Raw genomic sequence first — 14,620 nt, forward strand, 5'->3', positions numbered from 1 at the left:
AGCATTCTGTATGTTCATTCCAGAATCGTATACTCTGTGACATCCAAACTCCTGTGCTATTTAAAAATGTAGATGGCCCTGATTGGTGGCATATCCTTCTCCTTCCTCGTTGTGTAGGACTGGAACTCTCTCTCCCTCATGAGCTATGGTTTGACTCCAATCTTTCGTAAAAAAAACTTAAAACTGTCCTTTCTCCACATTAGTGAGGTTTGCACCTCTCCTTTGGACATCCCTTAGTGCCAGGCTGCCCGATTTGCACACCATTTTCATTCATCCTATTCAAGAGAACAATAACTAAGTTAAATTAATGTAATGTATTTCCACTTATTAGTGATTTTAAATATATGTACGTATTTTATTAGGATAATTAATGCTATTTTTAACCATTTTACTTATATCCAAACTAGGTGAGTAGCTTCTATCAAAGCGGCTTTAAACAGTGCCATATAATTAATGGCCAATTAATATTACCTCCTATGATGTCACTTCCTGTCAGGTTACACCTTGGGCAGATTATAGGGGCCTCGCATGTTCCTATTCCTACTGGGGCCCCACACATCCTAGGACCGGCCCTGTTCAACATAGTAAGTTAACACACATCCAACACTGCATGAATAGGGCACGCTGAATGTCAACCAACAGACAAATGTGTTAATTAGGACCCCTTACTCCGACCCCACAAAGCTGAAATAGGTGAGTAATTGAATAGCATCATTCCAAACTACACTGACTGACTGGCTCCAGATAACTCACTTACATAGGAACATGGAGGCATATTGGGCAAGCCAAAGAACCAAAACAGCACCAAAACGCCTTGACCAGACCTCCAGACACCTCCAGACATCACTGACCAGTCAATGGTCAATACACCAGAAATGCACAAGAAAAATAAAATCACAAATACAACACTGGTGAACAGATCATACATAACCCACACAAGCTGTGGTCTGTGTCAAATCACTCAAACTGATGGCAAGAAGGTAGCCATACTAATGGCTGATTTTGTGCAAAAATTAATACGCCTGCCACAACAATAATACGTTCTCGTCACACTAAGGGGATAGTTTAGAAGCCCTGAGCCTTACATGAGAGCCTTACACCTATACACGTGCAGCATAAACGATTCGCGAAGTCCCTGGGGCCTTGTTCTCTCAGCAAGAGGTGACATTCTCACATTGCTCGTTTTCTCCTACACTCTCTCGCCTCCTCTCCCCGCGTGACGAAGGCTCGTCCCTGCTCCTACGACACAGCGCTGGCGGTGCGAGCATCAGCTCCCCCAACAAGCCCACTCGAGCATGCGGTGCCATCCTGTGCGACCCGCGCGCTCGCCCCACCACATCCCCTTCAGGCTGCATGTCACGTCTGTCAGAGACAGTGCATCCCCTCCCGCTCATGGTGACATGCAGAAGGAGCAGGAGCGCGGCCGGCCTGCTGCTCCTGTCCTGGAGCCGGTACCGCGTGGTCCGGCCCGGGTCCCTCCCCTGCTCCCCGGCGCGCCCGAGCTCTGCCAGTGACGGCGGCGCCATGCTGGAGCCGCAGCAGCAGCACGCGCGCGCGGCGGCCTGCCCGCGCCCGCAGGACAGGTGAGGCCTCCTAAGATTGTCCCCTTGAGTATCCGCAGGACGCGCGCTCTGCCCACTGGAGTGCCTCTAGGCGCTGCCGCTGCCATGGCGCGGCTGCGCGCTCGAGGGCCGTCCGTGGGCAAGTTTTGAGTGTGGCAGCAGTGAGCAGCATCTCCAGACAGGCGCGGGGCGCTCTGCACGCGGATACTGGTGGTCTCTGCCGGTCAGGCTGCGGGGGAGCGGTGCACCCCAAGCAAAGGAGCGCAGTGGAGCACAATCACGGGGGAGAGCTGTGTGTGTGTGGGGGGGGGGGGGGTTAAGGTAGAGGAGCAGATGAAAGGAAGAAGACTGGAGGGGCGGAGAGAAGCTCGTAGGCGCTGGAGATGAGGGAAGAGCAGGTAGACAGTCGCGGAGTATGAAATTGAGAAAATAACGTGGGAGGAGAAGGGGGAAGGGGTTGAAGGACAATGTGCAAGGACGAGAGGCAAGAAGGGAGGAAGGAATAGGGGAGGGTAACGGTGACGAGAGAGGGGGGAGAGAAGATAAGGGCGAGAACATGAAAGGGGGAGGTGTTGAGAGAAGAGCTCAGGAATGAAGAGAGGAGTGCAGACGTCAGAGAAGCTGTGAATAGACTGAAGGGGCAAACGGGGACAGCAGCCAAGAGAAACGATATACAACCACAATATATACCACGATCGAGTTGCGAAGTATATAGATGGAGATAGACATGGGTGAAGAAATGACAGACGAATAGAACATAGAGCTTGATGGGGGCGGGAGGAAGAGTGTGGGCGCGAGGGAGGCTGTAAATGAAGGACAGTCAGTGAGAGAGAAAGGGAAATAAACTGAAGGTATGACTGAAAGGAAAGGGACGGGGAAGTGTGAATGGGATGAACATGCACGTAAACGAGCCTCGAGAGAAAGGGGCGAAAGAGCAAAGAAGCGTAATTGTGATCGCTTTAATATAGCGCTTTATACCCCTTGGAAGGCGCTGAGGAGCACTGTCGGAGCGACAACGAGTGAGTCGACGAAGTAGTGCGTGGTAGGAAGGGTGCTGCTGTATTTTGATGTTGATCTATGCAAGAAGCGTTTAGGTGTCGTGCGTGAGTAGTACCAGGAGTATGCTGCAATCATGTCTTTGATCGCAGTGCTTGGCGGGAAAAGAGTGAGAGGGCAAGTTAGTTCATAGAAGGAACGCGAAAGGCGGGAGGAAAAATGAACTGCATGAAAGGGAAGGGAAGAAATGGGAGGAGAAACAGGATAAAAGGTTGTCTGGAGTCAGGTTGGTGACGGGGAACAGTGGTGGAAGGTGAAATGCATTTTAACCAAGGCTGCTGGAATTATGGGCTAGGGAGGAGCAAATTAAGTGGCCGAGGTCACTAAGTTATGCGACAATAAAATGCAAATTATGCAGCTCAATTCAGCGCATGTTCTGATTAATATTAATTATTTTGTTATTTTTACATGCTAACACTGGGCAAAGGTTTCGCCTCTTTATTTCCAATTTAGCACTCAAATACAGAAATAACCAACTGAAAAAAACCTTTCTAAACAGGAGAGTACAATAACCAACTGAAAAAACTTTTCTAAACAGGAGAGTACAATAACCAACTGAAAAAAAACCTTTCTAAACAGGAGAGTACAATAACTAACTGAAAAAAACCTTTCTAAACAGGAGAGTACAATAACCAACTGAAAAAAACCTTTCTAAACAGGAGAGTACAGCTTTAATTGGTGCAGCAGATGCAGTGGCACCGGGATCTAGAGTCCTGAAGCCTTACTGGACCTTGATTATTTCTTTATTTCACAGCTTAAATTTCGATCAAGGGGCCCGTTTCCTTCTCTGCACAAGCGCCCAAAACACACTAACTACGCCACTCTTTGCAAGGGCCTTCTACTGCACAGCATCACATGCCACCGCATTGTTATTAACTTTTGATCCGTTTGAATTCAAAACAAGTTTTTAGCTAAAACGCAGAATATGAAGCAGACAATAGATTATATGGCAAATACGTCAGATCAGTAATTATTCAGAAAGCGCTGCGGCTGCAGAACCGAACAATGGCAGTGACCCTGGTTAAAGCTAAGAAACCATCAGCTGGGACATCTGCTTATTCCCCTGTCATGAACAATGAGGACAATGAAAGGTACTGCACCCAGGAGTTCTTATCCTTCACAATCTATGAAAAGGAAGAAAGAAGCAGGTAGAGTGCGGCCTCGCTCCTTCGAGGCGCTGTGCCTCTCAGAGCTGCCCTGCCTGGTGCCGCTTTTGGAAATGAGCTGGGCTTGTGCGCCGTTCTCTAATAGCTGAGCTTTGTGAAGTGCAGCCCAGCTGTTCTCGTGTCATCCGGAGCTGTGTGCTCGCCATCTCTGCCAGCTCACGAACAGACACAGTGTTGTGAGGCATGGGAGCAGAGGGGGCACAGCCTGGCCCAAATAGACTCAAAAAGATTGTGCACGGTGGGGGTGGAACCATTTTCAGAGACCGAGTGAAGATTCGTGTGTGAGCTCGCCTCTCACTGCTTCTAAAAGTTGTAACTTGTGCAAGATGAAGGGATCATACAGCAAGACTTCTTGGGAGAATGCTCAAGAGCCGAGTATACACTTTGCTTCTCACAGGAAAGGTGAGGTTAAATCGAAAATAAACTGCAAAGGGTTTTGCCAAATGGGAGACATCAGTGTCAAAACAATTAGTTAACTACGTCTTCAGTTCTGCTGTGTTGGTGAAAGCAAGGAAGAAGGCGCAATAGAGAGGCCTTGCAATCCGAATTGTAACTTCATTTGATTTTACAATATACAGTACTCTAAAGATCAATAAATACCTACACTTACAATTTTCTATTTCAAGCATTGCTCTCTTGCTAAGACAACTGCTTCTCCTCTTACATCATGGTTGAAGCCCTCATGTCTTAAACCTGATGGTTTCTCCTCTCTCAGAAGTCCAGGCCCCCTCTCTCTGATTCCCTATTATCCTAAGCTCAGGAGAGCTCTGACTGTTGGACACTGCAGAGTGGGTGGACAGTTTCCTGTTTCCAAGACTCCTGTTGGTCTGCCGCAGTATATCTGAAACAGTGTTTTCTAATTATGTATCTTAATATTTTCCTTCACTGCCTGTAGGGAAGAAACCTAAGGATTGCTACCCACAAGGCACTGTTGCTCAATCGGGCGAGACACCCCTGTCTTGGTGAAAGCCACCCCATCCGCAGGATTCTTAATGATTCCCTTTATTGTGTCTCCTCCTTTTCTCTCGCCTGGTTTCTCTTTCCTACTTCTCCCTTCCCCTCTCCTTGCCTCAACTCTTTGAGGTGACCTCACTCAAAGAACCATACATGTAAGCAGCATACCATCTTTGGACAACCAGACCCAACAACCAAAGATTTCGTGTGCTGAAGTTCGGAGCACTACTAGGTGTTTGTCACTCATTAATTCTCACTTGTTCTTACAGTGTCTGTAGAGGTAGCTCTTTCCGTCTCGCTGGTTCTCCCTTTCTAGTTTTTTTCGGTCTTCTGTCTGTGATGCTCTTTCTCTCTTGGGGCCAGATGTAGGTCGCCAAATGCCGGTCGGTAACGGCCGATTTCGGCTGTTACCGACCGGTATTTGGTGATTGAAATGTAGGGGGCCTAAAATTTACAGAATCTGTAAATTTACCGATTCGGTAAATTTACCGATTCTGTAAAATACCGAATCGGTAATTTTACCGAATCGGTAAATCTAGATGTAGGTGGCACTGAAAACAGGGCCCCAGGCCCTTAAGAATTCGTTATTTACCATGAAATACTATTTCATGGTAAATAACGAATTCCTGTATACATGCACATCTGTGCATGTACACCTGTGCAATGTGGCACACATTTAGGGCATGTATGTGTGTCACATGGCACACAAGCCAAAATCAGGGGTGCAACAGGGTGTCAAAGTGACACCCTGTCCCTCTTGACAAATCAGTAATTTTACAGAATCGGTATTTACCGATTCGGTAATTGACATTGATTCCTATGGGCCTGTAGGCCCATAGGAATCAATGGCAATTACCGAATCTGTAAATATCGATTCGGTAATTAAAATTACCGAATTTTTACCTACATCTGATTTAGCGAATCTAGAATACCGAATCAGTAAAATTCGGTATTCTAGAGTCGGTAAATCAGATTTACCTAGATTTGGCCCTTGGTCTCTTATCAGCCCTATGGTGGTATGCATACAGCAGCAGGAGAGAAAACGTATAGGAAAAACTAAGAAAGATCATGACATTTCTTTTGGCATTAACTTTAGCATCATCGTCCTCACAGTCTTTCGTTTCCCATCATCATTTATGTCACTTCCACACATCGTCACCACACAGTGCACCATCCCTTTGTCCTGCACCACTCAGTCTTTCCTCCTGCCCCCTCCTCATGGGCCTTACTTCCTCTCCCCACACCCAATCCCTTAGCCATTACTGTGCATATTCCTCTCCCCTCAGGCTTTCCACCCTCATCTCCCACCAAATAACCCTTCCTCACCCCTCCCCTACCTCTCCTCATCTCCTGCCCTACCCACCGCTCTATCTTCAAAACTTGCCACATCGTGCAACCAAGCCATTTCACTCCTTCATTCCACCCTCCTTCTCCTTTCATCATCTTATTCTGCTTTCCTGTGATACTACACCTCACTGCCTTGCGGCCTAAAATGAATGCCTTGCCGCACTAGATGAATGAATGAATGACGGAATTTCTAAAGTGTGCAGCTACTCCAGGGAGTGTCCAGGCACTAACCTCCTCCTTAAAAAAAACAGGATGCAGGGTCCCTGAAGTTCTGGTCTGTAGTTGTTTATTTGTTCATATTATACTGAGAACGAGCATCTTCCAAGAGGAACGTTGGGATTGAGACCCGTGTCCTACAGTTTGCTCCTAGATCGCTGCAGAAGGCGCAATGCTGGTACATGCATACACAGAGATGCTGTGTGCATTTATTAGAATGATCCTTGAGCCTGATATATTGTAGTTGCATTTATATAGCACTTCATACTCCTGAGGAGGCGGAAGGATTGCAGACTACTCTATAGGAGTGTTTGAATAGAAGAATAAGTGGGGTCATGTGGCCTATATGAGTAATGTTTAGATGTGTCTGTGAGCATTAGAGCTGTTGAGGCGCTGGGAGAACAGGCTGCCTGGTCTCCTATTGGTTTAACATCCAAGTCTTGAGGTCCTTCCTGAACAGTTTTGTTGCTGCATCCGGGCATGTACTGAAAAGAAAAGAAGCTTAAGAACCTTAGATGCTAATGTACTGGTGGATAGAATATATGTGGCTGCAATGGGATCTATTTCGGTGTTAGTTTTTGATGAAGTCTGCTCATACCATGTTGTACGGTGCGTCACTGGTCATAAGCATAGGTGTGGGTGGAAAGTGTGATAACAGACACTATATGACAGGTAAACGCATGCCTTTTTTAAAGTTGTCTGTATGATACAGTTTAGCTACATTGACTATGGGAGGAGTCCACTCAGCAGTAGAAGAAGAGAACCATTTATAACATGAGGAATCCAACCGGGAGCGAGACAAGAGGTAACTTGCATGTCAGGTGTCCACTTTGTAATTGCAGAAAGCAACCCATAGGGATCAGTAGTAAACAACCAGCCTTCACATGTTCTGTGGAACTCTCTCAGAACAGCAGAGGAGGAATCATTATACACACCTGCTGTAATCAGCACTCCGAGGTGTTCATCCATGAACCCAGAAAAATAAGCATTCCACTACCAGCCATATTAGGGTTTATAGCATCTACTCTCCGTAGTTGAGGGGCATCCGTAATGAAGGTGTGGTTTTGAACTCAGACTATAATATCTGGGTAATTCTCCCAGGGTAACTGTATGCATCCTGGATTACAGGTGTCAACTAGATGGAATTTGTTACAAATTGGGTTTCTGGTTGGCAGTGGTATGCACCCTGTCTAAGCAGTAACCACAATCCTTGGCAGGGTAAGTCACACCACAGCCTAAATTATTCTGCGTTCCCCCTTTGGTGGCATGGCTTAGAGCAGTCAGGCTTAACTTAGGCAATGTGTAAGGTATTTGTGCAACACTTCAAACAATAAAACAGTGAATGCACTACACAAAATGAATCCACACCGGGTTAGAAAAATATAACATAATTTAATATATAAGACTAACCCTTTTGAACCTGAGCTTGCCGACGTTCGCTGCTGGGCACCTTTGAACCTTCCATCCCTTCACCGCGGCCAGGCTTGGCGCCCCTTCATCCCTGCTCCAGTTTGCTGTCCGGCCGGCCTTGGCTCCGCCGAGGACAGCAAGTACCAAGATCCTTTGGGGCAGGATGAGTAATCATCGCGCGCTAGGAGGCGCATAAGAGCACGCCTGGCGCTGAGCCCATTGTAACCCCTTTGAATCTGAGCTTGCCGATGTTCGCTGCTGGGCACCTTTGAACCTTCCATCCCTTCACCGCGGCCGGGCTTGGCTCCGCCTCTTCATCCCTGCTCCAGTTTGCTGTCCGGCCGGGCTTGGCTCCGCCGAGGACAGCAAGTACCAAGATCCTTTGGGGCAGGAGGAGTAATCATCACGCGCCAGGAGGCGCATAAGAGCACGCCTGGTCCCTCGCCTCGCGAGGTCGCACGCGGGTCACGCCGGGCTAAGCCCGGGCAAAGGGCGGGCCGTCTTTGGCCGTCCGGGGCAGGAGGAGGCTGGGCTGGCCACTTCTCTTGGCTCCATCAATTAGGACGTTCTGCATCAGGTAAACTGTGCCGGAAATAATTCTAATTTGTACCTAGTTGACAGCACTATACGTATATTAATGGCGACAAAGTCTAAAAAGGGCTTAAACACCCCTATGTCAACATGCTCAACTTCGAGGAAAAAAGAACTTGCTATCACTCCATTACCAAGCCTGATGGCGATAGATAGAATGTTGCAAAAAACTATTGGGGTCGTTGTCACAGCAATAGAAAGTACTGAGAGATGTATGTCATTACTGCCAAGCTTGTGTCTATCAAATCTACCGACCCAAAATAGGAATATCCATATAAATACATCTGCAACTACAGTGTATTCCCAGGATTCCATTCTTATGGAATCTTATGCAGATTTTCCAGGGAAAGATCATAACTGTGTTAATATACCGCAACAATCACCCCCCATTGACTTTCCTTGTCGACAAAGCAGATTGTCATTAACTCCCAATATGCCATCAGATGAGGAGTCTCCTATTCAAATTAATGTATCTGATGATCTTGAGAGGTTGAATGAATGTAGCGATGTTAACACTAACCCAACAGATAAGACAGATAATGTGAATATTTCCCAAGATATAGGTGGTAGTAGTTCCAAAGGTAAACCAGCACCCAGCAGGAAATTGCTGATCTCACATAAATTTCGGGGAAAACTAAAGGGTAGACAGAAGAAAATAGTACCCCTTTTTCTGAAACAAAAGGGTGACAGGAGCAAGACACAAAAAAGTTCTGACTTGCAGTGCAATGTAGATAGGTGTAACACACAACAGGAAACACTATCCCCAATTGTAACAGATCTTATGACCCAAATTGAGCAGTTAGTAAAGGCACTTACTTTACCGATAGTGGAAAGATTAAAGGTTCTAGTGGACAAGGTAGAAAATTTAGAACGTCTAGGCATAGCCCACTCAGATATGCTTGAAAATATGAATATACCTGTTAAGCCAGCTCAGGTAGTCGTCCCAAAGGAAAAACCCCCAAATAAACCAGTCAATGGTGGACAGAGAGTAAATAATCGTATGACACCAACTGGTCCAGTTAATACCCCGGAAAATGCTGCACCTAATGGCAGTACTGTAAATACAGGGCAAATAGCCACTGCAGAAAAACCCAAGAAAGTTAGCATGGAACCTACTAATTTAAGCAAGGCAGTCCCCATGCAAAAAACATATAATATAATTCCCGCGGTTATAAACCTACCCCCTGAATGCAGTGCGAATATAGCGATCCTTGCGAATGTTTCAAAATTAAAGCCTACCCAATTTGAGAATCAAGCAACGCTAAAAAATAAGACATTACACTGGCTCTCTAGAAATTGTGGTTTCCCTATGCACGGGGCAAATCAGATAGTAATGGCCCAGAGAGTAGGCTGGCTGGGTCCCAGCAAAAAGGAAATTGACGGCGATTGCATCGTTATCAATTTCAGAACACCCGAATGGGCTAAGGACTCAATTCTGAATGCGCCACTACCTTCTAACTGGGAATATAATACTACTCTACTCCCGCTAGATTATTTCTATAGGGGCCAGTCAGGCAAGCAACACAAAGCACGAATGATTGATCATCCCAGAGTTAACTACCATAACACAACCCATAACCTTACTACCATACCTAAGTTCAGAGACAACTTTTTAATTCCCACCTATAATAGATTTCAGGTATTCGACTTGATAGACGAGATAGATTGACTTAGCGATCAACCTGAATTCTCGCAAATAGATATCGAAAAATCTGATGGTATGGGAAAGGCCCTTCAGGGACACATAGCCCCCTCAAAGGAGACTTTGTTTAGATCTGAAATTGATCTTGAGGTGTCCGGATTAAATAAAGAGGATGTGGAAATTGATGAAGGAGTAGCGAGAGGTGGCATGCATACATCTGCAATGACAGCCGCAGATGTTAGCTTAATAGATAGCCTAGCAATAGTCCACCCCCACATTATTCCATATAATGCCAACGATGAAGGTCTTAACATCACCACATGGAATATTGCGGGAATTACTGGAAAACTTACTACCCCTTTCTGGAAGAGCTTTATTAATCAAGGGTACGATATAATTTGTCTCCAGGAGACATGGATCAGAGAACAAATTCATGTGGAGGGGTATACATCATATCATGTAGCTGCAGTAACATCCGTAGCTGGTAGGGCAAAGGGTGGGCTGCTAACCTTGGTATCAACCAAGCTCACTGAGTTCAAATTTGGGAGTTGCTCTGAGGTTGTCCCGTATGCACAGATATTGCGTCTAGAACATGGAAAATGTAGGGACCTGGTAATAACACATTTTTATAATAACATTCCGGGAGCTAACAGGAACCGATAATACAAGACATAGGGAGGGAAATAGAAATAACTTTACTGCAATCCAGAGACCCACCAGTCATCGTCTGGGCAGGTGACTTTAACATACAAGGTTGTAAATATGCACAAAAGGGGATTTGCGGACATTCAGGCGAGCAGGATAGTAGAGACGGCACTCCTTATAACCATTTTCCGCACACCGTTTTCGGAAACGCATAAAAAATTTTGTTGCGAAAATGGATTTGGAGTTGCTGGACTGCACAAAAATAGCGATAATAGAGAATGTCCATCATTTAAGGGAAGGGATGCCCATTCTAACATTGATCACGTCCTTGTGTCTTGTGGCTCAGTCTACTCTAATTTATGGGTGATTGAGCAAACTGTGAGTGACCATAACAGCATCTCACTCACACTACACGGCTGGGGGCATAAAACCTTTACCGATGGGAGAAATATACAAGGGATCTCCGCCGAAAGACCGAATGGCATGAGAATTAAATGGGCCAATACTAACCCCGACCAACTTATGATGGACGTTCATTATAAATGTGCTGTAGAAATAAGCTACTGTTTAGGCATTGAGGTGATCCCTGCCAGTCTCCTTGCTAATTTTGTAAAAATAAATGTGGCAATCGAGGGCCTGTTGACCGTTAGGAGCCGGAGGCCAAGAAAAACCAAGGAGGTCTGGTTTGACAAAAACTGTGCCTTGGCATTAACTAAACTCAAAACTGCCCGTGATGCCAAGCCCAGAGATATAGTAAAAATTAGGGAAGAGCGCCTAAACTATAAGACCTCGTTAGCCAGGCGGAAAAAGGAGCTACAAGACGAGGCATGGTCCAATCTGGATATGGCGGCTTCTACCAAAAATCACAAGTGATTTTGGGAAACAATTAATTGTCCTTTTTAAAAAAATGAAAATATTCCCGAAATAACCTCCCATGTGAGTTGTAGTGCCTGGGTAGTTCATTTTTCTAGGATTTTTAATTCAGATGGGTTAATTTTAGATGTAACCAAAGAAAACAAATCGAATTGGCAGAAAATGCAGTTAAATATTAGCCTGAATGAGGTACACGAGGGACTTAGAAAAAGCAAGGACAGTAAAGCCCCTGGCCCCGATGGGGTACCAGTGGACCTCTATAAGCATGAAATGGACCTATGGGCACCTATACTGACACGTTTGTTCAATGCTGCGGCTGAAAATGGGTTACCACAGACATGGGGTCAGTCGATTATTGTTCCCCTATTCAAGAAAGGCTCGAGGTCAGAAGCATGCAATTACCGTCCCATCTCCCTTCTCGACTCGTCAATTAAGGTTCTCAGTAGAGTTCTCTTGGAAAGACTTGAAATTTGGGTTGAAGAAAACGCTATCCTATCCCCAGTGCAGTACGGATTCAGAAGGGGGTTGGGAACGATGGAGCAGTGCGTAAACCTCGAGCTCATTGTTAGTAAATATACCAAAGCAAAAGAAGGAAACCTTTTTTTATGTTTTGCAGATTTGAGTTCTGCTTTTGATTTAGTTGAACATTCTCTTTTATGGACAGTTTTATTAGATATGGGGGCACCATCTGAGATCATTCATTTCCTGGCGAGACTCTATGAAAATTTGTCTAGTAAAGTCAGATTTGGTCCAGCTGGTGAATGTACCCCACTTTTTAGAATTAATAGAGGCATCCGGCAAGGATGTGTTTTGGCACCCCTTTTATTTTCTTTATTAATATATCAAATTGACCAAACGCTCAGATTAATTCCAGCCGATGACCCTACTGTTAACGGGAACCCCATCCCAATACTGTTGTACGCGGATGACGCGGTCCTCCTGTCCCGCACCCAAAATGGCCTGAAATGTCTTATCAATAAATTTCAGAAAAAGGTAAAACATTTGTAATGTCATGTGGGAAGAAAACCAGGAAAAACAGGACTTTTTATTTAGATGGGGATAAGTTAGAAACTGTTAAAAAGTTCTGTTATCTTGGAATTACATTTTCCGGGGATGGAAGGTGGGCCAGCGAACAAGAAAGCGTACGTTTTAAAATGGTTAGGAATACCAGTAGTGTTTTTAGATTTGCTGCTAAATTAGGGGGTCGGAGAATAAAGGAGATGGTGTCGATCTATAACTCAAGGTGTCTGTCATCAGCCTTATATGGGGCTGGAGTCTGGGGCTACAATACTCATAGTGGCAAGCTAATCCAGAATGAGGAGAACTCATTTCTGAAACGCTTGCTATGTGCCCCGGCCTCGGCTTCCACTGTGATAATCCATAAGGAAGTGGGCTTAAGACATGTCAAGGATCTAACAGCTCTGCGCCCATTGGCCCTATGGCGTTCAATTTGGTCCAAGACCGAAACTAAATTTACCCAGGACGTGATGACTGACTGTTTAAGGCTCGACCACTGCTCACGCATACCATGGCTTGGCCATATTAAATACTGGTATAAAACACTGTATGAAATCGATGCCTTTCACGAACCTGAGTTGGTGGCCTGTGTATCTAAAAAAAAGCTTGCAGTATCCTTTGTAAAACATATGGAAAATATTAGATCTACCGAATGCGTGAAAGAAAAAACTTTTACCCTTTACCAAGAGTATAGCGTTAGCGAAGGCTTTCAATCATATTTAACATCTGTTACAAAAAGCTCACACCGATTTGTATTAACTCGCTTTCGCCTGGGCATTGTACACCATCTAGTGGCATTCCCCCTGATTAACCAGCACAGCACTTCTCCTTGTCCTTGTGACGGAGCATCTATACAGAGTAGCTGTCATTTTATGTTGTTTTGCAAATTTTATACTTCCATGAGGAAATATTATTTAAAACCCATCTTTTTATCCAATAAATTACGATGCACTAAGACAGCTATGCAGGTATTGTTTAATATGTAGAGTCCAGTTACATGTTTCTGCACAGCAACATATATTTTAAAATGTATATCTGTACAGAAATCGATGATTTTATGAATAAACTGAACTAAATGTCTTATATTATCAAAATAGGGAAAGACAATAACCTTCTCTGCCACACTATGTGTCTAGTGCATTAATGATACTATGAACTCTAGATCTGTGTTTTAAGTTTACTTAACCTGGGCGTATTATTGTAGTAGTGATTCTGAATTTTAATCTTTTTAACCTGCGTTCCAATCCCTATGAATTTTATCTTTGTTAGTTTTTTCACATAAACTAAAAGACTGCTATTGCACTTTTCAAATGCTAACTTTGCACATATTTCTATTTTTATCATGTGCCATTTTATTGCAAATTTTTGCACATGCTTGATAAAAACTGCACTTCATCATGTACTTGCAATAGTGGCACTATGAATCCTAGATTTGTGCTTTAAGTATATCTTTTTCTGGATACATTATTGCAACAGTGACTTTGCATTTTAATCCTTTTTAACCTGTGTTTCAATTCCTATGTATCTTATTAGTGCTAGTTTTTGCATATAAACTAAAAGATGACTACTGCATTTTGCGAACGCTAATTTTGCACATATTTTATTAATTGTTAGCACGTGTCACTTTACTGCAAATTTGCACATGCTTTATATAGATAAAATTATAAAGATAAAATTGCACTTTATCATGTATTAGCATTTAAAGATTTAGGAATTGTTGCTGATATTCATATTCATGGGCTGAATATATTTTGTATATGTACTTTTTTATGTTTTGATGCCTTGTTGCTATATGGTCATATACTTATATATACAGAATAAAGCATTTTGAATCTGAATCTGAATCTGAATATAGAAGACTAGAACTAAAAAAGTCCAATCAGTAGAACTTGAGATATGAATTTTTAAAGAATAAACTGTAAAATGGCGCTTAGAAGCAATAAGCGCTTATTTGGGATATCTCGTCCTGCTGGACTGGGGCAAAGTCAAATGTTCAGGTCGACCCCTATGGAGCGTGGGCCAGAGACAGGGACCCATTTAGGCCGGCTGAACAAAAGTACCTTGATCCTGGTTGTGTCGACCGAGATGTGGGGTGCATCGTGTTCCCAAAGCAGTAGGAATGATGCGTCGATTTTCTCAAC

The 14,620-nt window shown here is 44.3% G+C and overlaps 1 protein-coding gene across 1 annotated transcript in view; it reads left to right on the plus strand.

Moving 5' to 3' along the window:
- The first annotated feature begins 1,353 nt into the window (after positions 1–1,353).
- The window catches only part of RGS8 (regulator of G protein signaling 8), a 366,769-nt gene continuing 353,502 nt past the window's right edge, over positions 1,354–14,620 (plus strand). Inside the window, exon 1 of the mRNA XM_078659241.1 lies at positions 1,354–1,583. Within this exon, the coding sequence (XP_078515367.1) occupies positions 1,354–1,583 (230 nt within the window). The remainder of the gene's footprint in view (positions 1,584–14,620) is intronic.

Source organism: Lissotriton helveticus, chromosome 1_1 (genome assembly GCF_964261635.1).
Source record: "Lissotriton helveticus chromosome 1_1, aLisHel1.1, whole genome shotgun sequence".
In the NCBI taxonomy this organism is placed as follows: domain Eukaryota; kingdom Metazoa; phylum Chordata; class Amphibia; order Caudata; family Salamandridae; genus Lissotriton; species Lissotriton helveticus.